A 26303-nucleotide genomic window follows, 5' to 3' on the forward strand; every position below is an offset into this window, starting at 1 on the left:
TTGCAGGTCATGTTTCTCCACAGAGTGGAAGGGCACTGAGATTTTTTTAGTTATCCGCGTTTACCCTGCATGCGTCTGCGATGAAAACAAGAAACAGGTATGCCTGGAAAATCTAAGGTGGTGGAAGCAGGTGGTAGCGGAGAGGTTAGCATACTCAGCCCCTGCACGTACTTATATCTGCATTGACATGGGTTCATGGTAGTGATAGCGACCAACGCTCTACTTTTTCTTCGTACTCTAGTCATTGTGAAAATAAGGATGTGCTTAGCATCCTTATGAGTGGTGAAATGTGAGTGGCATCCTTACGAGTTACGAGTGGTGAAATCCCACTGGGGCTGATTGTGAAGAAAGCTTCCTTCCTCTGTCCACTCTCGCGATGGTGAAGCTAAAAATGAGGAGGAGGCCTGACGGACACAACGTTGATCGTCACCATAACAGAATGGATGGACGACCTGCGGAAAGGACAAGGCACACCAAGTTTTTAGCACTTAATTTGTCCTACAGTAAAGCGCTACAATGGCTAGTATGCCCTCGTGGGAATGGTAGACCGAACTGCTGCTCACTGCTAACACTGGACTGATACTAAGAAAATACTCCGTCCGCAGGCACCACGCTACACTGAAACTAGTAAAACAATGTCAGTTTATAAACTGATATTGCCAATTATCTGGTGTCCTTCTTGTGTGTGTGGAGGGCATAGAGGTCCTGGCAATGAAATGGTATTATTTTCGTTTTTGCTGCAGTTGCACACAAACAAAATTCTTTGAAGTTATCCGACAGCGATCTACCGGTGGAGAAGACCAACCCACAAATTAAAAATAATTGCTGGTTTCAGATCTTCCAATTTACTTCGCGCTTAGCTACCATCTGTTATATTCTTCTTTTTGTGCTCTTATAAAGAAGAAAACTCCACATTACTACAATATCAACAACCGTACACAAAATAGACTGGCTTTGAAGCTGTGACCACGCACCGCACTTTTCTACATTTAACACATGTAGTATTGGGGCAACACGTTTGAGCAAAATGATTAGGTTTTCGATCAAAGCACTGTGACAGGCGGGAAAAACTCGTTGTCATGCCCGGTCGAAACAATACCATCTGAAATCTTATTTATTTATATTGATTTTTGAAAAATCACTATAACCGTTTATACATTTGCTTCGTATGAGTTATATACTAGCTTGCCTCGTCAATCTCAAAAATGTATTCTCTTTTCGGGAGACGGCCTTCGTGAAAAACGACGCAACACGACAGTAAAACATCCAGCAAGGCTCTATCCAATGATTGGCGAAATAGTGCACTGAGAGCGTGTCGACTAGCGTGCAATGGAAAGTTGAATTATGATCGTTGTAGGCTTGTGTTACGTCTAGCACGCGCGAGTAGTGTTAACAATGACATTGGTGTGAAAATGGTCAGCTCTATCTGCGATTTGTTCTTGTGGATCTCCACATTGAACGTCGCAGTCGTCACGATGAGAGCACTCCTGTGACATTATTAGCTCAGTGGGCTGGGAAGGCTCGAGTGGTAGCTCACTTTGAGGGGTATTGGCTAACAATTATTAATGTACGTACTTTGCGATGATGAAAAAGATGCAGAAACACCACTGGTGTTGTCTAACTATTCGTAAACAGGCCCCCAAATTTCAATTGGCCCACCCCAAACATTAAGTAGGCTCACCCCCGAATTTCAAGTTGGCACACCCTCAAATTTAAATTGGCCCACCCCCCTCAAATTTAAATTCGGCCACGCCCGATTTTCTTTTCGCCCAGCCTTAGAGGAAGCTTTAGCTCGAGTGCTCCTATCTAAATACATGTATAAGGAGAAATCGTTTTTTTCGGCAACCACTGCACCAAATTTGACGAGGTTTGTTGCATTTAAAAGAAAAACTTAAAATCTAGTGACTGTTGGTTTCGAATTCTTGAGTTAGGTTGTCAATTTTTCGTTAAAAATTGCCGAATATCGAAAATTTTCAAAAAACGAAACTATGAACTTTACAACTCTGTAACTCAACCACTAAATATGATAATACAATTCTGTGAATTGCATCTAGTAGTACATCCAAAGCGGACAAAATTGATATGTTACACATGAACATAAAAAAAATTTAATCATAGGGAAATACAACTTTTGCAAAACCGTCGTAACCAACGTAACAAATTCATGTAAGATGTAAAATGACATATTGAATTTGTCCGCTTTGAATGGTCTAATGGATGCCGTTTACAGAACCGTGATATGAATTCTTTATGCAGAACTATGAATTTGTAAACTTCGTGCTTCTATTTTTTTCAAACGGTCAAATATTTGAAAATCGTTTTAAGAAAATTCAAGCCCTAAATAGAAATTCCGCTACAACAGTCACTAGAATTTAACTTTCTCTTTCAAATGCAACAAATTTCATCAAAATCGGTCCAGGGGTTATCTCATAAAAACGTTTTTGCGTTTTACATGTATTTGAATACGCCGCGTCGGAGTTGGGCCCGAGCTAAAGCTTCCTCTTAAACTCAAATCGCAATCCCAAATTTCAATTGGGCCACCTCTAATTTTCAAGTTGGTGCATGCACGCATGAATTTCCGTAAATCGACGTCCAAATTTCGAGTCGGCGCACCCCAAAATTTAGGCTTGTCCACCCCCATATCGCCCCCAAATTCAGATTGGCCGACCTCGAGATTGCCCCCACATTTAGGTAGGACCAACCCCATATCACCCCCGAATACAAACTGTGCTGCCTCCACAACACCACCAAATTTAGGTTGGCCCACTCCAATACCACTTGCAAATCGAGGTTGGCCCACCCCCATATCCGCCCCAAACTAGCGCTGGCCCACCCCTCGATCACCTCAAATTTATGATGGCCCACTGCAAATCACACACCAATTAAGGTTAGTCCACCCATATATCACCCCCCAATTCAGCTTGGCGCCGCCGCACATCACCGCCGTGGTCAGGTTAGCCGGTCCCAATGTCACCCCAAATTTAGGTTGGCCCACCCCCATATCATCCCCGAATCCAGGTTGGCCCACCCCCATATCAGCCCCAAACTTAGCCTGGCCCACCCCTCTATCACCTCAAATTTAGGATGGCCCACCGCAAATCAATCCCACATTTAGGTTAGCCCATCCCCTTTACACCCCCGATTCAGCTTCGCCCAGCCCCATGTCACCCCCATGGTTAAGGTGTCCCACTACCCATATCCCACCAAATTTAGGTTCTCCCACCCCCGTATCATTCCCAAATCCAGACTGACCCACCCCCCATATTCCCCCAAACTTAGGCTTACCCACCCATATATCACCTCAAATTTAGGTTGGGCCACCCCCATATCAGGCTCAAATTCAGTTTGACTCATTACCATTTCACCCCAAATTTAGGTTGGGCCACTCCCATATCACTACCAAATTCAGCTTGGCCCATCCCTGTATCACGCCCAAATTGATACTGATGGCACTTCCAATTTCAAGTTGGCCACCCCAACCCTTTTTATGAAGACCTATGTATTCATATGGGAAATGCGTCAAGTTTTTTGGCGTTACAGACACGATTTTGCACGATTTTGCTACCAAATTGCTGGGGTACTCGCCAACGAATGCTGCGCATTAAAAGCAACTGCACCGAACGAGCGACGCCATGTGTTGATCCTAAATACTGACGGCTAGCCAAGCTAGCTTCTCTGTAGAGCGACCGGGGCAGCCACAACACGGGACATTTATTCAAATGGATTTTTTACGGGCACACCTACACATTCATACCACTTGGCTGTAGGCAACACATTAACAGTAGCTATTAATCCAAACGCTGCACGTCTTCTCCTAGTTGGCGCATTTTTTATTTGAATGAATCTTTAGAAATAGTTAACGTTCGGGCAGCGACTCAGCTTAGCAGACCCTTTGTTCCGCACGAATGTTGCATAGGAATAGCACTGGCCACCGGGTGGCATTGTGGCCCAGGTGGACCTAATTCGCTCGGAGTATGTGCCATTAAGGACAGGCGAAAGTCGTGAAAACGGACCTTCCAGAAGAACGCAATAAGAATAGCCATTTTGTTCTCCCAGGTTCCACGCTACTAAGCACTAAAGTGTTTTTTTTTTTTGCATAACACAAAGCTATGCGCAAGCTTCTAGTTATGATGTCCAATGAATAAAATATTCATAAATGCGGTGACCTAACTAATGAACACAACACTGCTATGTTTTAGGAAGGAAAATAGAAAACATAATATTTCAAGAGAACCACTGGAAAACTAGAACCGAAAGCAAACCATGAGCTTTGTGTTTCTGCCATCTGTTGGGAGACTGTAAAACTAAGTCCTATGGCTTCTAAAAAAAAAAGAAACTGCAACGCTGCAAAACCAGAACCGAAAGCAAATATTGGATTTTGTGTTTCTGCCATCTAGTGACAGACTATAAAACTAGGCCCTATGCGGCTTAAAAAAAAAGTGCGAAGCGGGAATCGAACCGCGGCCACCGCGAAGGGAGTCGAAAGGTGCGCGCGATTCTACCGCTCGGCCACGGCTTCCGTGGCTACGCGCAGTGTTACGCTCATATTTTTATAGATACCACGTGAATTTTCACGACAGTGTTTCAAAAAACGCTTTTGGGAACAATGTTGCACCATGTGTGGAGAGTCGAGATAGGCATCAATCGAAAGCTGAGTCTCCGGACTACATACGCTGCACTGCGTATTACGATAGACGTCGTAGGTTAATTACAGGCACCGTTCGTGCCTCGAAAATCGAGTACAAATTTTCGTCGTTTCCATAGGCTCCCATTGCTAAACCTTTAACCGCTGTGGGAACAAAATTCTTACGTGCCTTAGCGTGATCACTGCATTTGGCTCGTGTGGATTGTCTTCCAGAACACGTCTGTCGCCTGCGTTTTTCAATAATCGACCTGCAGCTTTTGTTATTCGCGAAAAACCCGCTCGTTCCATTGAAAACGCGCTAGCTTCGTGCCGGGGCCGCTTGGGGCGCTAGTTGGTACGTGTCCAGAAAAGCTGGATATGGTGGTAAATTCATTTGGACACTATGCTGTGATAGATGATTATGACGATATTTTCACTCCATGCCCTGAGAAAGCCCGGAGGCCGTCTTTCATATAAGGACGTCTGTTACCATTATTACAGGAACTTTCTGAGTAATCTCAAGACTCGAAACTCCACCTTAATCAACTCTTCAGGCAAACTTTGTTTTTTTTTTAGACAGGAAGCATTATTCACAACCCACTTGCTGTTAGTGTAATCGGACACATCGTTCATTACCGATAACATTTTGCCACAATTTTCAATACTTACATTGTTTCCATACTTCTAGAAAGTTGAGACGCTAAACTTACTCTTCAATATTCTGTACAATGTCCACGGCCTCCCTAGTGGCAATGATGTGCAATATTGAGCGTTGAGCGGGAGACCTTAACTTAAGTTATAGTAGTATTTCAAATATTTTTTAATTACGTGCTAGATTTTATAGAGTGTTTCAGATGTCAATGTACGCTTTATACAGGCCAAAAGGCATGATTACAACTTAAACTCGCACGTGTGTGACATAATATTTTCTTAAAACAAGAAAGGGGCTGGCAGATGGAATGGCACACTGTGGTATAAACTTTTTTAAAACAGGGTTGAAGTGCCTCAGACAGGCTGGCCAACGTTTCGATAGGTGGACCTATCTTCGTCAAAGGCGGCCTCGTCATCCTCGGCGTGTTAGTTTTAAAGGGTTAGTGCAGTGACGTCACGTGCGGGTGTTGTTGCTGGCGGCTGGTTTTAAAGAGAGAGATTACAAGAGGGAACAGGCGCTGTCGTCCGACGTCTGTGAGCCTCATTCTCAAGACGAAGGGACAAGAGCGTGAGAGTGGGCACGCGGGGAGGAAAGAAAAGAAATAGAAGCAGAAAAAAGGGGAAAAAAAAAGCAGGGGGGTGCCAGGGCCGTACCAAGACACAACAAAGGGGGGGGGGAGTGAAAGAAAAAGAAAGAGAAAAATGAAATCTTTAAGAAATATGGGGGCTTGGGAGCGTGTTGGGGATGCGAACGGTTAGGAGGTAATCCGAGGGAGTCGTTGGCGGCATGTTTTTGAGGCATTAGAACGGCCGGTCAAGCAATAGGTCGAGTAATTTTGAAATAGTTAAGGTGGCGACGGGGAGTCTGCGGTGCAATGTGTGGGGTGAATGAAAGGCAGCGGCATGGTCTTTCAAGGGGCACTGCCCCGCGCGCTTAACGTAGGTGTCGTTACGGCGGCATCCAGAAGGCGATGGTTGAGGCGCCGAAAAAGGCATATTGACTTCGGAATGTGTTGTCGAGGGGGTTTCAAAAAAAAAAGGACTAAAAAAGGGGGTAAGGGGGAAGGGGGGGGCGAAATCGGTATAGCAAACAGGAGGGCGACGCGTGCAGAAGCGGGCGCGGGCAAGTGTACATGGAAGAAGGGGATCGTACACTTGGTATAGACGTAAAATCCTGAAAGAGTACATTAAATTGAGTAGTAAGCAGGAATTTTTTTTTTCTTTCTCCTTTTCTCTTCTTCCTCTCTCCCCCTCTCCCCCCCCCCCCTCCTTTCCTCCGAAATGAAAGAGTAGGTGAGGTTAAGAATTAAAGTTGGCTGGTGGCCTAATGTGTTTTGTGTATTGGTTGATGATATGAGAGTTTCAGATTTAAGTTACAGCTTTTAAAGATTCTAAGTTGCCGCGTGCCAAATTAATTCCTGTCGGGTGTAGGCAATTAAACTTGTGTATGAGGTATGATTCCGTGTACTTCCTTTCGCGAGGGGAACGGAAATTTGTTTGTAGTATATAGAGCCTTGCTTTGTCAAACATATGTCCATGTTCATTAAAGTGGCTGGCTACTGCTTTGGGTAAATTGTGTTTTGTGTCCGCGCGGTGACCATTGAGTCTTGTATTGATTTGTTGTCCGGTCTCACCTATGTATTGTTTGCTACAAGCGGCGCATTCTAGACAGTAGACTACATTGCTTGATGTGCAGGTGAAAGCCGAAGTTACTTTGTGTGTGTAATTCGACGCTGTACTTTTTACTGTAGTAGTGGATTGAATGTGTTTGCATGTAGAGCACCTGGGGCGACCACAGGGATTGGTTCCCAACTTCTTCTTTTTCTGTAGTTTGGCGTGCACAAGAACATCTTTAAAATTAGTGTTGCGTCTGTAGGCTACTCTGGGAGGGTCGGGAAAAATCTTCTTAAGTTTCTGGTTGCTGGTGAGAATCGGGTAGTATTTACTTAGGATGTTATTCACGTTTGGGAGTGCGTTTGAGAATTTAGTAGTAAGAAGAGGCGTTGTTGTTCTTGTGATCTTCGGGCGGGGCTTGAGGACCTCGGCTCGATCAAGTTTGGTTGCAGCGATGTAAGCTGTTTGAAGGTCACTGTTTGGGTGGTTCCTGTTTGATAGCGTTTCTTTAAGGTGATCGAGTCTATCTATGTAGTCTTGGTTTTCAACGCAAATGCGACGTAGTCGTGTGGCTTGGCCTTTAAAGATGCCTTGTTTGCAATGTCTGGGATGGTGGCTGGTATATTCTAGGTACTGTTGTTTGTCGAAAGGTTTCCTATACAGCGTTGTCTTTAGTTCACCATTGTCAATGTATATTGTTGTGTCCAGAAAGTTTATGCGCTCAGTTGAGGATTCTGATGTGAATTTTATTGTTGGGTGAACAGAATTTAGAAAGGATACATATTTATCTAGACTGTCTTGGCCCTGTCCCCAGATTATGAGTATGTCGTCTATGTATCGTAGGTATGTGTGGGGCTTGGTAGTGCAGCGCGATAGGAAATCTGTTTCTAGAATCCCCATAAATATGTTCGCGTAGGTTGGTGCAAAAGGCGTACCCATGCTTGTACCATGTATCTGTAGGTAGTAACTCTCTTCAAATTCGAAGTAGTTATGTGTGAGAACTAATTCAAGGAGAGACAGGTAAACTTCAGTAGAGTGTTGTGCACTGTGTTTAGACAGCGTTTGTTTTATCGAAGATAAACCATCAGGGATTGGAATGTTGGTGTACAGCGCCGTGACGTCTAGTGTTGCGAGAATTGTGTTGTGGGGTAGTGTGCCTTTAGTATTAATGTCTTCTATAATTCTCAGCAGGTGGGGCGTATCTTGTACAAATGACGGAAGTGTTTTCGGCAAGTTACCAAGGTAGTGGTTAAGGAATGTGGAGATGTTCTCTGTCGGGGTGTTGTTGTTTGATACTATCGGACGGCCTGGGATAATAGCAGTGTATAGCTCAGCGGATGGAATTTTATGAATTTTCGGAAGGAGGTAAAAACGTCCTTGAAAGCGAACATTAAAGTTCTGCGTTAGTGCTGCCGTTATACTAAAAAACTATTTATCCCTCTTGTCGTGACTTTTAGATTTATGATTTTTATGCTTTTTGCCAAAATACTATAAATATTGTTTAATTATGATGTATTTAGAGTGTTAGTATCAGAGCATACTTCAAGGTATCAAAGTTTCACTATATTTTTCAAAGTAGTTTTCTGAATATAGTAAAGGTGTGATAGAAATAAGAAAATTAAAAAATGGGATTCTTAGAAAAAGGCAACTGTATATTGTCACGTTTACCGCAAAATTTAGGAGGGTTCCAACAGAGTGCACGCCAGTTCTTGCTTTCTTTACATCATCGTCAAATACTTCCTTGAGGTTTACTTTCTTTTTTTTTGTCATTCCTTGTGTAAAAAAACTCTCCTTTGTCTACCCGCTCCTTGAGGCAACATTGATGACCCTTCGAAATCGTTCATCCAGCATAGATAACTTGCCTGGGCCACGAAATAACGCAACACTATGACGATCAGCTCTTAAAGCTTTAGCAACCTTGAAAGGTGTCATTATAGCTACGTATTAAAACTTGATGTGTGCCTTATATTATTGCTTTGTCACAGCATTCTGGTTGGGTTATAAACTTATTTGAGTGCTGTCTTTTTTTTTTCATTTACTACTGTTGTTGAAGTATGCTTGCGAAATTTGCTTTATTGCCGGACCGTTTGTTTGTTTTGCTGATCGGCAATCTAATGTTTCTGGAGAAGGCGGCAGCACAACACTGACCAATACTTGCCGTGTTAAGCGTTTTAAGTAGAAGAAAAAAACGTTTCGAGGGCAGGAAGTACGTAACGCCAATGGGCTAACTGCATGGCAGTGCGTGGAATGTGCACGCTTCGTCTGAACGCTCCTGAAAGTTTGTTCGGTGCTAAAAGTGCCTATGGCTAAAAAGACACTGTAAGCAAAACCTGTGATAGCTTCAAAGATTCGGAGCTTTGTAATGAACTATCCAGTGCTTGAATACCATGACACATTTCTAACCTACTGAAATCCAGAGATTTAAAGGCGCAGTAAAGAGAAACACTATTTAAGTTGTATTACTAAATTACCTTTCTACACTGCCAAGAAAGGATTTGTTGCTGAAAGAAGAGACTCTGTATGCCAAAGAAGATGCAAATATGAGACAGGTGGCGACGCAGCCTTGAAATTCCTGTACTAGTTCACCATGACGTCACGCATTCTTGCGGGTTCTGGTCGGGCCTAGTCAATTTTTATTGGTAAATATACCAATAAATTGAACTTATCAAGGTCTGAGAACACGCGGGGACTTATAACGGCCCATATGCGAAACAAATGCATTAAAATAAGTCACGTCACACTGACCTACTGGTACTGGGGTTTCGGTGCAATATAAACAAATGGAATTCATACTTACGACGTTTCTTATTATTATGAACGTATAGCCGAAGTTATTAAACATACAGCTTTGTTTGGATACATGTGTCACTCTAAATTGGTTTAGTGTTGCTCTTTGTTACCCTTTTAAAAAAGTGTCCAAGATACAAAACCATGCACACTGCTTCTCTAGTGTGCTACACCCGGTCGCCACATTAGAAATATGTAATCACAGGAAAAAGGTGTCATATTAGCCTCCACGGTGCTTTATGCATTCTGCTTCAGAGCACGAGGTCACCGGCTCCGACAACCTGCAACGGCTGTTATATTCGGGCATGGGTAGAATTTAAAAACATTCGTGTACTTGGGTGTAGATGCACTATAACAAAACCTCATATGGTAGAACTTAATCTGGAGCTGCCAGCTAAGGCATTCCTCATAACCCACTGTGCTGTTTGGGACGTAAAACTGGACAAGTTGACATGGTAGAGGTCATGTTCAAATACTTATGACAACCACGACAAACCGCACAGGGGTGCCCAGGTGTGCCGTTTCATCGAGTAATTGTCGCCCCAGGGTGCTCCGATGCACGCCAGTGCTGTTTGTTGAGAATGCCATTAGAAAGCGAATGTTTCAAACCGCCCGGGAGAGTGGGGAAAGAAGCGGCCACATGGTACGTAACATAGTTGTTTTGGGGGCAGAAATTAATGACGTAGAAATTAAATACCACGCCCCCCACCCTTCGTCATCTTTTTTTGTCCGAGAAAGGCTTGTCATATATAAGTTCGCTTCGAAATTTTGGTCTTTGCGTATCATGCACCCAACGTTACGCAACCCACTATGTGAAATCATGGACGATAACACTTGTGACAGCTGGCGCTAGGTCTGCTCGCATCACATAGCAAGCTTTTATGTTCCTATTGTGAAACATATTCAAACCATCTTTCAAATCTGCTGTACAGCGCTTGAAAATTTTCACGTCTTACTGTTGTGTATTCTAACATAAATATAAGAGCATTTGGCCTTGTAGCTTTCTATATATAACACTTCCAAAAAAGAAAAAGTGACTACAGGTGCTTAAAGATCATCTCTTTTTCTATTTCCTTGTGAAATATGCAACTGTCAACATCTAGTCTAAAATAATAAGAAATAAGAAAGATTAGTTTTACCACCTTAATAGTGCATGAGGCAGCAGACGCTAGGTCAATAGCTAATTCCACTAAAGGCTAAGCACTTAGTACATAAATGGTATTTTATCATTTGCCCTAAGGAACTGAGCACATAACCGTCTGTATAGTAAAGAACGTGATTCCATCTCCTCCAACAAAGATAGCAATAAAGAATCACCTCGCGGTTACACCATCGAGCTCACGCTTAACGAAATGTATTGCGTTTTTGCATGCAGTTTATACCGTACCCGTTTTTCTTCATTTGGTAATAGCTGAAAACTTTAAACCAACAAACATCTGCTACAGCATTCAACATCGTGCAACACTGCAAGTTGAAGCTGAGCGCTACTGCTTTCTTTTCCCTGCGTACTTCTCTCCCGAAGCTCTGATGACTTCGCTCGTTTTCCTTTCACCACGTCGACTCGACGCCTACCAAGCACAGCAGCGGGATCCGGTAGTCAGCAGGTTATCCGTCTTTTTCTTGGCTGTCAGAGAAGCGGAAGCTATCAGGCGTGACCCGCCTGCCAGAGCACGCATCCTGTGAGGCTGCGGATTGCACATGGTGCCCCAAGCTACAGGAAACGATTCGTAGTTTGTGCTTTTCTCGGCACTAGCGTAGCTGCCCACATGCTGTAGGTAAGAAGCTTGGGAGCTTTTTCGCTCACTGATCCACCCATGCGAAGCCAGAGACACGAGGAAGGGTAGACTTACAAGAGAAGAGGTACGTTGCATCAAAAGAATCCGTATGATGTCGACAACGAATCATGATCGATGTTCTGAGAAAAGGACGATGTTATCGTTGGGAAACAAGCCACTGTCAAGAACCAGCCATAAGCTGCAAGAAATTGTATGCAAGTTCTTAGTACGTCCATCTGGAAAGGAACAAAATGCTCTAATAAGTTAAGAAACTTATTAATCACAAATGCAAAAAAAGATGTCCTCGACGTGTTAAATGTTATGGATTTTCTCGGCTGAGTTATTTGGCTCATAATTTTTCAGAATGTGTGTGTGTGTGCATGTTGAGTGTGCACGCACGTGTGTGTGTGCGTGTGTGTGTGTGTGGGGGGGGCATGTGTGTGCGTACGTACGTGGGTGCGTGTTCATCCATCACCCTGACGAAGACATAAATTGACTGTATTTGCAGCAGTAGAAGAAATCTTCCTCTTGCTAAGCAACGTGCTGACGGCTGTAGTATCTGATGCGTTTATAGGATTTTTTCTCACGTAGACGTAATTTTTCTTCCTTCTAAATTGTGAACTGTAAAAGGGCTGAATGATAAGGCGAAACACAATAACGATGAAAAGACCAGAAGGCATGAGCAGGCATAAATAAACGCAGTGTTCAGGCCTTCAAAAGCACCCTTTATTTTTGTCCACGTGCCAGAGAAAATTGTTGACAATGCAATTTCGCGCAGCTTTAGGAGCAAACAAGAGGAAAGTTCCAGGCGCCCGATTGTACTCCGCACTGCATAATCAAGCTACGGCATTAAAATATGTCTTCTCAGTAATCAGCATTACTTCATGACATTAAGCAATTGTGACTCTGGGGTGTAACCTTCATGGGGTCGTAATGCCTTAAATATAAAGGCTGTGTTTTCTATCATGCATGCGGGAAATTAAGATTCACATAACAACGCTCGGGCAGCAGAACACAGTTTTACAAAGCATGACATCTCGAACTAGCGCACGAACTCAAGATCTCAAAAAGTCGTCGATTAACTGAATGTACCATTGTACAACGCGCTTTACTTATTCACCGCAGCGCAATGCAAAATTACACGCTGTTCCTCCACTGCGAACGAGCAGTACGCGCCAGAAAACACTTTCCTAAATAAAAACCTACGTATGAAACCTGCTACCGCTTACCGCGACCTAATTAACTTCGCCACATGGCGCCAAGTTTGTGCCACACTACAGGAACAGGAGAAACTGCGCTTCGGTCGTTTTTGTTCCCCCGCTGCTCTACCGTGCTTCTGCTAGGGAGCGCTCAAACCTTTATAATGAACGCGTTGGCGGGGTACTTCATAAAACACCGCTGAACACGCCTGTTGCGCTGCTGCGGCAATGTATAGCGAGGCAGAGCTTCACCGTGCGACTCGCACGAGCTGCTGCGTTTGCGATCTCCATGTTTTGTTTTACTCTCGTAGGCGAAGAAAAGACATAGTAAACTTCCTTCGCGAATGCTTAGAAACATCGTTGTCCACGTGTGCTTTTGCAGCTGTGGTCTGCGGGGTGCGACAGCGCTATTGTTGCTTGGCTAACAACCAAATTCTTACAGCAACACCACCTTATTCCTTTCTTGTGTAATTTCTGCACTATTACTTTAAAGCCAGCTGGCTTTCCCATTGTTGTAATTTAGAACATTTTCACGCGCCAAGCTTACCGTTGTGATATTCACGTCTGTTAAGGAAGAATTATGGCTTTTTACACGCCAGAAGGAAGATATGATTTCGAAGCCCGCCTTACAGTGGGGACTAAGCATTAATTTTTATCACGATTGTGCTGTGCAACGCGGAACAAAATCGAAGTAGACAAGCGCTTTTACATTTCGCGCTCGTTTGAATGCAACCGCCAGTGCCGGGATCGAACTCGCGACCTCGAGCTCAAAGTGTGTGATGTGCGCGTCTGTACATGCATGAGATATTACCATGCGTCACCGCAGTGTCTCGTCATTCTTCAATTAGGTCGACTCACCATGGATGGATGGATGGATACAACTTTTTTGTACGTCCGGCAAGGTTTAACGTGACCCGGGCTCAGGTATCCCACGGGGGAACGTCAAGGCCCTGCCTCAACGCCGCCTCACGGGCTTGCTGGACTGCCCACGTCTGGATTCCGAGGTCTGAGCTGCGCAGAGCGGCGGCCCATCTCGACAACAGGGTCTCCGGAGTAACTGACATCCCTGCTATGACTACATTGCACTCCCACAGCATGTGTTTGAGTGTTGCTGGTCCTTCCTGGAACAATTTGCACGTGTCGTCCTGATGCTAATCTGGGAAGATACCATCTACAATTTTTTTATATGAATGGCAAGTAGCAGAGCTAATCAGCTAAGGACGTGACGGGTCAATATGTTTTCGAAGCGTGAGAAACTGCCTACCTGTCGCAAAAGTCCTCAGGAGAAAGCGCACTGGGCTAGACCGAACTTAAGGCCATGCTGCTACGAACGCGACCACCACGCTGACTTACCCTTATTTTCACTTACAGGTCTTACAGGTTTCTTAAGAACCTCCCTCAAATATTAGAGGGTTTATGCTAAATCGTGAACGAGGTGTATTGGTGATAGCAGGAGCTTACCATGTGAGTGGTCGAATAATTATTTCACCGCATACTATGTCTTGCTGTTTTTAGTGAGTGATGAGCAAGGATTGAAGTGTCTTTTGAAAATTCTTTACTCGAAAAGACTGCACGAATCTCTTTTATCCGAAAAGTAAGCTGGATGTGGATGTATTTTTCCCTAGCATGTAGCACGGCGTCGGCGTAAAGCTTTAGAGTTGCGTCCTCGATCTACTGTTGTAGCTGTCGCCTCTCGAAGAATACGTCAGCGTCTTCTATGTCATTCCCGTTTTTGTTGCTGTTTTGCATCCTGTTAACTGAGCATGCGCAAATGCTGCAACTCTTTACAAGGGGTGCCACATTACTGGAAGCTCCAGTGTCCGGAATTACTATTCCTCTCTCTCTCTTTCTCTCTCTCTCTCTCTCTCATTACGATCCACAAGCGCTACCGCACACGACACATCTGGGCTTGTGCAAGGCGTTAAAGACTGCTCCAGCTATTTATAGGCCTGTTTCGCGTTTGGAAGGCGTCGGCACAAGGCATCACAGCCCAACAGTGATTCTGGTGACTGTAGCAAGCAGAATTTTTTTTTAGCGTCTCGAAGTTTTCGCAAAAATTGTCAAAAATTGGTACTAAAAAAATAGAAGCACGAAGGTTACAAATCTTACTCTGCACCAAAACAGATACATCAGTTCTGCAAACTGAATCTCCTAAATAATCTAAATCCAATTAATTTGACGTATGAATTTACAGATTATGTAAATTTGTCTTATTGTTTACAAGTGTATTGTTAAAGTGCAACTTACAAATTAGTAGAATCTTTCAGACGGGTGCATATTACTTCAATTTCATCCGCTTTAGATTTAATGTTAGGGGCAGTTTACAGAATTGTGATATCGCCTTTCGTGGCTGAGGTAAGGAGTCGTAAACTTGATACTTTCGTTTATTGTACTTTTGCAATATTCAGCAATTTTTATTAAAAGCTTGTCTCCCTAATTGAAAAATCCGCTGCCTATAGTCGCACAATTCCAATTTCTTCTTTTTAATGCAATGAACCTCGCCAAATTTTGTGTAGTGCCAAGGAAAACGAGTTATCACGTCACACGCATTTAGATATGAGCCTCCGAGCAAACTCTTCCTCTTAAGAAAATACAGTGACCTTCCTACTGGCACACAGTCTCCCACTCATTACTGCAGAACTAGCTCATAGAGGTAAACTGGAATTTATTTCACGATGTTCGAGGCTTCTGCATAACTAATTACAACATCTGTCAATATGTCTGCTATCTACATGCATGTGATTTACCTATTTTGTGGCAACGCTCAATCACATTCTTGTCACTTGCAGCACTTTTCAATAGATATCTAACCAAAAACACGCCTTGCACAGCACATGTTTAGGTCATTAAAGCTTGCTTCATACAGTGAATTTGGTGTAATTGAAGTTATTTAATACTGCCGGCTCATTCATTCGCTAAAAGCAGAGTCAAACTGCGAGTGAAGATATAGAGATCACGGAGTTGAAAAAACTTCGCCACTCATCCAATCCCCCCAGGCGCAGTCAGCAAAGCAACACACCATTTAAATTGTATAATGATGTCATTTCTCCACCATTTCAGCTATCTGCCAAAAGCGATATGCCAGTCTGTAAATTCCTAGGCATTGGAAATGTCACGCATATATGCGAAAACTTACCGTGATACTGGTCGGGTATTCCAAGAGTCTTTATCAGAAGTAGCCAATGTACATGTTAGCTGAAAATTCTTGTGGGTGATGAAATATAATTGCAAGATGCAGGGATGCTTGTATATTAGTATAGTAGGTGCATGTGAATACAATACTTCATTCATTTTTGAGCTACTCTGTTCTAAAGGCCCGGTGTTAAAAACATATATATGTTGAGGAGGGATACGTTCTACCTCAGTAGCTGAGGGTGCACTATTGCAGTGACTTTGTAATTCCCTTTTCAATAAAAGGGCAGTTTGTGCTATTATGAATGAACTACTGGCGTCCGTCATGCTCTTACAAGCGCATAAAATTTGGACAGTTTCGCCCGAAAGGCGAAAGAATGACTGCGATGTCAAGGTTAAGTGCGGCGCTTCGACTCCTCAGGTGGTGTTTGTAATATACAAAGTGCAGGTACAAGTGCATGTACACGTGCAGGCAAATATAGAAAGGCATGGTAGTGCGACGTAGCGCGCAAGGCAACTCCTCATTGGCAGAAAAAACACCGCCTTGGCAGCGACCAGGAGGAACGTCGCCAGCAAGGTTGCAAGCGTCGCAACGCGATGATGCACGATATATGACACTGACGCGAAACCGTGGGTACTTGCCACTGCACAACAAAACATCGGATAACGTTAGGCTGACGCTTACGGTCCCTTCCGCTCGGACCGATGCATACGCGCAGCACTTCAGCTGGAACGCCATTGGGCTCACAGTGCGCGTGTGCACAGCGTTCACGCCAGCAGCGGAAGGCAGACCCCTGCCCTCGATGCACCACCAATGTGATTGAGCGTAGTGCTGACGAGTGAGCCCACTTCGCTTCGTCGTGTTTGCAGGCTCCGCGTCTATAGCCACGTTTACACGAATGTGACAGCTGGCGCATCACATCGCATCACATTATTCTTCTAGCGCATCGCACCCATGTAAACGGAGTTCATAGGCAAGGAAAACGCGCCATAATAATGCTCTAGACAGGGGGGGGGGGGGATTGAGACGAGTAAGTCGACTTTCGGAGTGCGTGTAAACGCGATTGCCTGGCATCAGGGCTCATGGGGAGGGAATTCGCTGCGGATCTGCTGCTCTCGCTGACTTACGGGGCGGCAAGATGTGTGAGAAAATGGCGACCCCGAAGTCGATGCTTCAAGCACTGCTTTGGCTACGCCGTGCGACACTGTGTGCCACCACCATCACGTCAGGGGCAATGCGCTAAATGTAAACGCTGGCGCATCGCATTACTTGTGATGCGCTAGAGAATTTGATGTGAGACCCTCCAACACTCGAACTCTGCGTGCGAGCCGCGCCTTAGCATCGACGAGCACGACATCGGCGGTGGCATCGGCGCTGACAAAGGGACACGCCTCGAGCGTCCATTGATCGGAATAAATTTTTGTTAAAACTCATTGCGTGTGATACAGGCTAGTGATAACACAAAGCAAGCAGCATAACTAAGTGAGCATCGTAACTTGCGTTTATTTCCAATTTTGTGCACTATTACAGCGAAACGTTCTGGTGCCTCCGCTCCCGGATTTGGCGACGCTGTTGCTGTCTCCTGCTGGTTTGGTCAGTACCTTGGTGCGTAATATTTCCGGATACACACACGAATGTTTTTTGTGAGCGCAATGCAATTATCAGCGTACGGGCTTATACATGTGTAATCCTTATATGCAACCTACAAAGTAGTGCAAGTGAACGCACCTTTGTTTTGCATGCCAACAACAAAAGAAATCTTTTATGAAGCTCTAAATATATGAACATTTCACGGGATATTAAGCTGGTTTTTGTTTACTAAACCATGATCTCAATGCACGTAGCTTGAAAAAATTATGGATGAATGTCTTACAGGGCTATTTAGGTGACCTTTGCTGTGAACCCTCTTTAGTACATTGATGTGAGCTTCCTTTACAATTCAGTGTGTTTTATGTTACCTTTCTGTTTGTTCCTGCTCAAAATTAGTCCGACATCAACTTAGAAGAAGAACGGCCATGGGTTCTCGTATCATACTGCTTCTGATACCGTTTAAACAATGTAACTAACAGCGCACTAAATGGTAGTTTGTCCAAAACGGTTTCATAAGAAGTCTGCGAAGACCACTGCAACTAATATGCTCTACCTGTGAATTTTGCTGATACCAGCAAAATGCGCATCCAAGACGCTGAACAGGCACCAACGCGTTGAACACAATCTAGAGACCTAAAAGTAAGACGGTTTGTTCTAATAAGTGATTTTTACTTTCCTAAAATACACAATGTGTTTTAAACAACGGGGAAGGCCTAGTTCCAAGTGCGAAGTGCTCCGATCCTGCACTCATGCTTACACTAGGATCCTGGTTTCGTCCTATGGCTCAAGTAGGCAAATGATACTAATCGCATTAAAACACTAAAGTGTGGATTTCAGTGCGCAGCGTTTCCTTCCTCTGCGTCGTTCTGCTAAGACAGGGCGGCTTATGTGCGGGTTGATACCTCATGGACGCACACCATGTGCAAGTTGGCTACTCTGATTGGTTGAGGCGCCGGGTAGTTTTGCTCCACTGTAACTTGATTGTGAGATGCAGCAGAGTCGTCGTATTCTAGATGATTTGAGTTGATATCTACTTGTATCTATAAGTTCAGTCATCACCTGATAACCTCAGGTTAATATATATATATATATATATATATATTCTTTCGTCATTTCGTACATCCTGCGACAGTGCTGCAATGATAAATACAAAGCTGTGCGGATGGCATGCATATATACCTTTTTGATTGCCTTAGTTTGCTGTTTCCAGGTCATCATAAAGGGGACATTTTTCCTTTATTACGCGAGTCTACAGGAAACAATGTTCATGTCAAATAATTTTGCTATTGTCCATTGGCCCCGTCATTTTGGTTTGTAATGACAGTTATTTCCTGCTTTTCGAGCGCTCCTGCCAACTTAGCGTGGTTGGCGTAAGAAGCCATATGCAAGTGTACTTGCGATAATACGTTGATCATCGTACTTGGCCAATGCCCGTTCCAATAGTATTTGATATCAATACAGTAGCTATTTTTCGAAAATACCTATGTGTGGAAATAAACGGTGTGCAAATTGACAAGTTCCCAGACTATAACAGTTTTGCTTATTGCAAAAAGAGTTCTTCGCAAAGGGAGCTTTCAGAGAATCACAATTCGAACAACTTTTTGTTAGAAGAAATACGAGTTTCTTAATGCTCACATATGCGTTCTATTGAGAATTGCTAATATCTTAGCAGCATAGCCATTGCTATACAAAACGAGGAGCTTATTAGCGGCCAGGAGTTAGATTTAGAGCCCCGGGGCTTGTGTGGCAGAATCACACTAATGATAAAGCTTGATATACCGTGTGAGGTAAACTGCTCTCTAGACGTCTCTAATGAGGTGCGCCCTACCGACGCTGCTGAACTTATGGAAGTTATAATCCGATCATAGCTTGCACTTTTTTTGAAGCTCTTCCCCGCCGTAAAGTACGCTGTCGGTCAACTTCTCTGTGTCCGTGTTTCTAACGGAGGCTACTCCGTGACTGTGACAGTGGTGACCACAATGCGCGCGCATAAGGTCACGCCACAGGAGTGGAAACAGTAACGGCAACATCGTTCGATGCTGATAATATCGTTAATGTGCGTAAGGCATCGTTAAGAAAACGTCCCATAAAATTAAGTTTGAAGTGGTATAGAACGCAGCCTCGCAAGTCTTCCAGTCTGAAAGCTAGGAGGAGTAAAAGAGGAGCATGTCGCCTGTAGGGCGCCAGTCAAAAGTAGTCCTCCTTTTTTTTTTCTTATGTTCATCGCCCAGGGCGCACTCACGCTTTAACTATGCTTACGCTTTGGGTAGCTAGCACTTTAAATTCTGTGCAATGCTTTCAGCCTTTGTTTGAAGCAGCAAGGTTCAACGCCTCTATCCAGTCCTTTGTTCCAAGGCGGCCGCCTAATGAGCAACCACGGCTGAATATTCATCCAACGGCTGAGGCGAAGTGCCTGCGCCCACATTGTCTTTTGGCTCCGGTGCGCTCTCAAGTTTTAGAAAGGGGAGCCGCCCTAAATTCACCCTAGCGTAACGGCTTGATGCCATCGACTTGGAAGTTCAGAGAATAACCACCGCGGGATGAAAGGAGACTCAACCCGAAGAACCCGTGCCAAGTTATAAAAGTAAAACCTAAGTATATTTTTGTTACAAAGTAATGCAAGCAGCACTATTATTAGTTAATCTATTTTAATCTTATTTGCGGCACTTTCGGGCAGGGTGTGAGGGCGGTGGTTACGTGTTCGGACGTTGGCTGTTTGAAATTCTGAGAAAAACTTCAACTACACGAGTGCAGAGAGGTTTCTGACACTGCGGTTCACAGCCACTTATAGGTAGCACGCAGTTGACGGTACTGAGATTATCTACGGTTGTGTGAAAAGTGTTCAATCATAATTGTACTTGTAAGAACAAAAGCAATTAGTGTTATACATCGCTTCCTGTGTATGACTATGGAGATGGGGCAAAAGTACGCCATATCGAGCTCCAGCGTCATGCCAGAAAGCTGTTCGTGTATACGCAGGAGCCAATGTCGCGCTGGTGGCGCTTTCAACAACGCAGTTTCTGACTCGCGTCAAATTAATGTGCTTGGCTTTTACACGTGCGTTCAAATATGGTTAATGAAATGCAACGCAGGGTGAAAATACATACCGGCGTCAAGTAAACAGCGTGTGCGAGCCTTTCAGATTTAAAGGGTAAGTGTCAAGTACAACACGAAACTTCTAGAAAATGGCGGTTCCATGTGACACGCATGTGACCCTGACTCGCGGCAGCCGAGTGGCGTCGATGCTTGAATATAAAAACGTAAAACCCAAGTATCCAGTGTTTCAGTACCAGATCTCCATGTAAAGCCGGTGCATGCCGTGAGGAAACACGTGCGCTTATGTATCGTCCAGCGCCATTAAGCCAATACGATGGTGTAGAAGTTCATACTCATGGTTCCTATATAGCTCCGTAGGTGCGAAATATACAACGTTACGTAAACACTTTACCTTCATTAGAAGCATTATTCACTATGAAATATACGCACTTGGATCCAAAGACAGACTCGACGCCATTCTAGCAGTTGGCGACGCACGTGACGCTTCCCGCGTGGAAGCGCATAACATGATTCCCCGCTTTCATTTCGTTCAGGACCCAGTTCAGGACTGGCCATACTTCAAGAGTTGTAGGCGCGCCAGAACGCAGTGACTTCGTAACTTAATCAGTGCCACATGGTAAAACACTTGCTACCACAGGCACTGCGGCAGGAAGGGAACGAAGAGTAAGTGATGATGTCGACAGCGCTTCAGCCACCGGATCACGCGGAGTCTTAGACTCGCCTCCAACAAGCCGGCTTCTCTGCAGTGCAGCAGAGCCAATTTTTTGACCACTTGATGGCGCTGGGCGATTGATGGCACTGGGCGAATGGTGGAGCTCGGCTGTGCCTGGGCGGAGTAAGCGGGTCGCGTGAAGCAGTCGCCTAACTAGGGCTCCCTGCGGGAGCCATATAAAATAGCACTAAAGGCAATGAACGACAAGTGGCATGGGCGCTAACATGCGACACTTTTTTTTTCACGCGAAGCTTGCATAGGCTCACAAGTTTCGCTGGCGTGGTTGTGATCACGCAAGAAAAACCAGTTACTCCCACAGTAGAGCAGCTGCGCCAAACGGCGGTTTGATGAGTTCACAGCTGCGCCGGCACTGGAGCATGAGTCATTAGCAAGGCTTCCAGCTGCATAAGCGCGCGCTCACGTCACAGGCGCAACAAACCAGAGCCGTTTCGCTTCCGCCGCGGAGGGAAACGGCAGGAAAGGGTTTCGCGCGTGTTGCACTGGCTTCGTTACTGTTGAGTTCAGTTTCGGAAAACGGATGGAACGGTCACGCGCTGTGCGTCCCTCCGAGGAAGAGGCAGCCTTCTACGAGCAGCGGCGAGAACTCGCCGGTGAAAGGGCTCGCCGTCAGCGCTCCGATCCAGCCGTTAGAGCCGCCCGAGCCAAGACGATCCGACAGCAGCGAACAGAAGATCCCGAGCCGAGGGTGCGGGAGACCGATGCGATCCACCACCTTTATCAGTGGGTTACTTAACCGTGAAGAAAGTCAGGTGTACGCAGGACAATTCTTCGGTTACCCCCATTTTTCGGTAAAGGAAGGGTCGGTAACTTGTTTCTTTCTTTTTCTTTTTTCAACGCGGTGTACTAGAAACAAAGTTTTCAATTGGCCCATTATGTGCATCACAATAAACTTCCTAAGCAAAATTGAATTTCTACTAATGCTCCCTCCATAATGTTTTAAATTAGGATCTCCTGGATAAATGAGAACTTGAACTTGCTTGTTCATTTCTGTGAAGACCTCAAGGTCATATAAATCCTTTACAAATCTGACTCGTACCGATAATTTCTCCAAAGTTTAGGACACAAATGCTGCTCATTAAAGAAGGCTGTTCCAGACGCAGATGCTTGAATAAAATATGAACATAAGCATAAAATGGGAGCAACGTATACATCGAAGAATAAAACATAGCTCGTAGAATACACTGTATACAGGAGCAAATATGGGAGTACATACAAGAACTGTGAAGATAAACTACTACGTTAGTCGGTTGGTTATTTGTCACCCATCGATGTTAAGCACATCTATGTCATGCTGTCTCTGTTCTAAACTACATACCTGGAATCTGTGTGTCTGTACAACACACTCGGTGCATTCTACCTTGAAGCATTTCCCGCAGCTTTACTCTCTCTCTCTCTCTCTTGTTTAGAAAAAAGAAAATTTGCACCCACGCACCCGGTACAGATGGTAAGCCAGCGAAGATGAAATGCGCAGTCCCGGTTTTTATCGACAGGGTAATTCTGACGGTTTATCAAACTGTTCCTCAATTGTTGGTTACTCCTTTGTGTTTCTTTAATGAGGTTATGCAGATATTTGGCTTGGGCTTATGATATTGTTTATTTGAAATACCACAGATTGCGCTTCGCATAATCACCATCGTGGAGGGGTGCAAAGGGTGGTTCGTTGTGTTAATCCAGCGAGTTCATCAACATCTTTCTGAATTATGTTAAGCATTTGTGTTTCGTAATGCGTTAATCATAGCGTTTATTGTTCGGTTATGCACTGTAGTTACGAAGTGACACAAGGGGGCTGCACATTTCATTTAATTACAGACAGGGACACATTTTTTAACCTATTGCGAAGTCTGAGAGAGACTGCATGAACTTAAGCAAAGTATCACTAAACAAAGATGAACGGGGAAATAAGCAGCTTACCGCTACTAAACTATTTCTAAGCCTGCTCAACGAGAAATTTGTCGATCCGTCACTTAAGACGAATGCAATGGCCCATACACCCCTAAACGTTGGCTCACACCCCCGCAGTAGGGCTTCTGTGGCCGGAGGACGAGTGTTTCGACTAGGCATATACAGCTTCACTGTAAATGATCCCCTTACAATTATCTCTCATTGCGCCAGCACTAACTAACAAGATAAGTTTACCTTCCTATCTTGTCCGAGGACTTCGGACAACCCAGCTATCGAACGCTCCATTTTGTGTTACAAAATCGCACCTGCTGTTCTTTGCGGGCCATTGGAATTTCGATCAATCACTCGTTGCGACCGTTAGTAAAAGAAAATAATCATGAGACAACACGTTCCCCAGTAAAATGCACTTAAGATGTTTCTAGACTCCGTGGCCGCCATCTAGGCGCTCTCTAAAGAGAACAGTAGCCATGGCGATAAGTAGCCGAAGATGTGTGCCTATGTATTGAAAACAACAGATCCCGTACGCAGTGCTGAGGATCTTTTACTCCTGAAAAACGACCGCCTTAACAGGCAAACCTGTACGAGGAGTGTAGATTTTCATTATGATGGTAATGAAGGCCATGAAGGTTACACTTGCTTAACAAAAAAATGATGTCTTAAAGGACAATATATATCTCGCAAGAGGATGTGATATTAGGATATCAGCCAAAGCACGAAACGACAAGGAATAAAAGGAGAGTGATCAATTGGAGTCATGCGACAGTACTGCGCTAGACTTAGTTTCCCCCCGTATAAGGCATGGCGTCCATCATTACTTTTTAATGTGAAGGTCTTATATGTCTCATTGGTCAGTAGACCTCGAGAGAAAACGCATCGACGACACGAAAAGTACAAAAAGCTACGAATCCTCGACCTATGGTGGGAGTCGAAAGCGCCATCTTTGGTGGTAATGAAGGTGAAGTTACTTAGGACACAGGTAATTAAGATATATTTAATTATTGCACTCGAACGCTTCACCTTGGTTGCGAGACAGCCCTCGTGCTTTGGAATTAGGAGGATGAGTAAGTGAATTAATGGGATGTGTGCGATGTATCGGCATTTGAGTTTTCGCCTTCAAGTCGTCTGAGGCAGAACATAAGAGGCCCTGTTAATTTTAACTATACAACACACAAAACACAAGCACATTCCCTAACTCAACTATTGAAATATACAACATGCGTACAGACTTGCCAGTCAGCGAAATGCATCTGTTGACCGCCGTGCGCCAGCTGCCAACTTTGAGGGGCCGCATTTGTTAGGTACTTCCTCCCCTTCCACCTGTGCCAGCCTCTTCTCCACTTCTCTCCCGTATTTTGCACTGCACAAGCTGTCAGACAGATGTTTGGTCGAATGATCGCTATGATTCTGATGCATTAAAAATAATGAAGAGAAGTATACGATGGTCGATACCCGGCTTGCGCGCGCTGTTCCAGAGACAAAAAAAAAGCATAGCGCGTGCCTCTCCGTCGTCATATGAACTAGTACTATTTTTACATTATTTATGTGCGGTGTAAAGTATGTTATCTAGTCGAGAAATTCACGAATAGGACTTTTACACCATTCTCGAAATGCTGCAACATGTCGGGCCACTGCTTCATATGAGCAACTTTTCATTTCTCGATGATCCGCCATCACCACTGTGTAGCAAAAGTAAAACACAGATGAGAGCGTGGCAAAAGCTCCTAAAAATATTGTCTTAGAAAATGTACTCCCCAGAAAGACCACCCAAGTGCCCTGCGGGCGCTACACATTCAGGGAAAGTACATTCATAGTTCACATATCTTTATGGTGCTTATAATCATATTTCATAGATAAATATTGCCCCTGTCATGAGTAAAAACTGGGCTACTTTTACACTTGAATGTAAACTGGAAACAGTGCGACTGGCTTTACGCTCTCCTGTATTCAACAAGGTTGGCAGCATTCTGACACCATCCACAATGAGTACCTTTTCCTCACATGATGGCAGCGACAATAACAACGTGAAGCTTATAGCGCGTTAAAAAGACAAGGACGAAAGTGAGACGTGACACATACAGGCGCTAACTTGCAACAATCTTTATTTCGAGCAAGGGACCCATACATATATACAACTTTTTCGCGAACATCACACATGCGCTGTTTACAAAAAACCTTTACACACTATTGCGCAGATACGATAACTATTTGCGGGAAAGGGCAATTGATGGTTTAGACACACAGTTATCGCCAAGCCTATCAATCATTTCTGCTTCTATAATTTCGCGAGTTATCCTACCTCGGGCTTTTCCCACAATGGAGCAGTCTCTGTATGCTGGAGCACTAGTCGAGTGGTCACCATCATCCACCCCGGCAACAGTGTGGCTGCAATGCCTGCAGTGGGCGTGATAGAACCCGCCCCGCTTTTCTGCTACACTATACCAGTGTTCCTTTAAACGCTCGTTGGGGCACCTTCCGCTTTGCGCCACGTAGTTCTTCCCACACTTTAAAGGAAGGTTATAAACAACTTCTTCCACACTTTCAAGAAAGGTTCCTGGTGTTTCTTTTTGCAAGTGCGCTTATCAGAGAGGCCTGGTCTGGTTAGTCTGTACAGGCATTGCAATATTGCAACGCTCTCCGATTGGCAGGTTACCCTACACATGGACTTATTAGCGTTGCTGAGGGTCTGCTCAAGTCGAAGCTATCAAATAATTCCACGAGCGTGCCTTGTGTAGATAAGAGGAGCGTTGCTGTCATCCCATATATCCACGGCTTATCGCACCGTTTAAAGAAAATAGGCCAATGTGGGAATGTTAGGGTTGTGTTTTCAGCTGCTACAAAATTGCAATGCCAGTGCAGATTAACCAGACCAGGCCTCTCTGATAAGCGCACGTGCAAAAAGAAACACCAGGAACCGTTTCTTGAATGTGTGGAAGAAGTTGTTTATAACCTTCCTTTAAGGTGTGGGAAGAACAACGTGGGGCAAAGCGGAAGGTGCCTCAACGAGCGTTTAAAGGAACACCGGTATAGTGTAGCAGAAAAGCGGGGCGGGTTCCTTGACGCCCACTGCAGGCATTGCAGCCACACTGTTGCCGGGGTGGATGATGGTGACCACTCGACTTGTGCTCCAGCATACAGAGACTGCTCCATTGTGGGAAAAGCCCGAGGTAGGATAACAAGCGAAATTATAGAAGCAGAAATGATTTATAGGCTTGGCGATAACTGTCCGTCTAAACCATCA

General features: G+C 44.4%; 1 protein-coding gene across 3 annotated transcripts in view; it reads left to right on the forward strand.

Annotated features, from left to right (window-relative positions):
- Positions 1-26303, forward strand: part of LOC135905511 (uncharacterized) — a 374310-nt gene that overhangs the window by 211768 nt on the left and 136239 nt on the right. For 2 of the 3 annotated variants that reach the window (XR_011512759.1, XM_070535549.1), the window contains exon 3: positions 17314-17388. Coding sequence is in view for 2 of the 3 variants with exons in the window: in XM_070535549.1 (XP_070391650.1) it covers positions 17314-17388 (75 nt within the window). In the remaining variant the exon portion in view is untranslated. The remainder of the gene's footprint in view (positions 1-17313; positions 17389-26303) is intronic. The other variant, XM_070535550.1, reaches the window with a different exon arrangement.

Source organism: Dermacentor albipictus, chromosome 3 (genome assembly GCF_038994185.2).
Source record: "Dermacentor albipictus isolate Rhodes 1998 colony chromosome 3, USDA_Dalb.pri_finalv2, whole genome shotgun sequence".
Lineage (NCBI taxonomy): Eukaryota > Metazoa > Arthropoda > Arachnida > Ixodida > Ixodidae > Dermacentor > Dermacentor albipictus.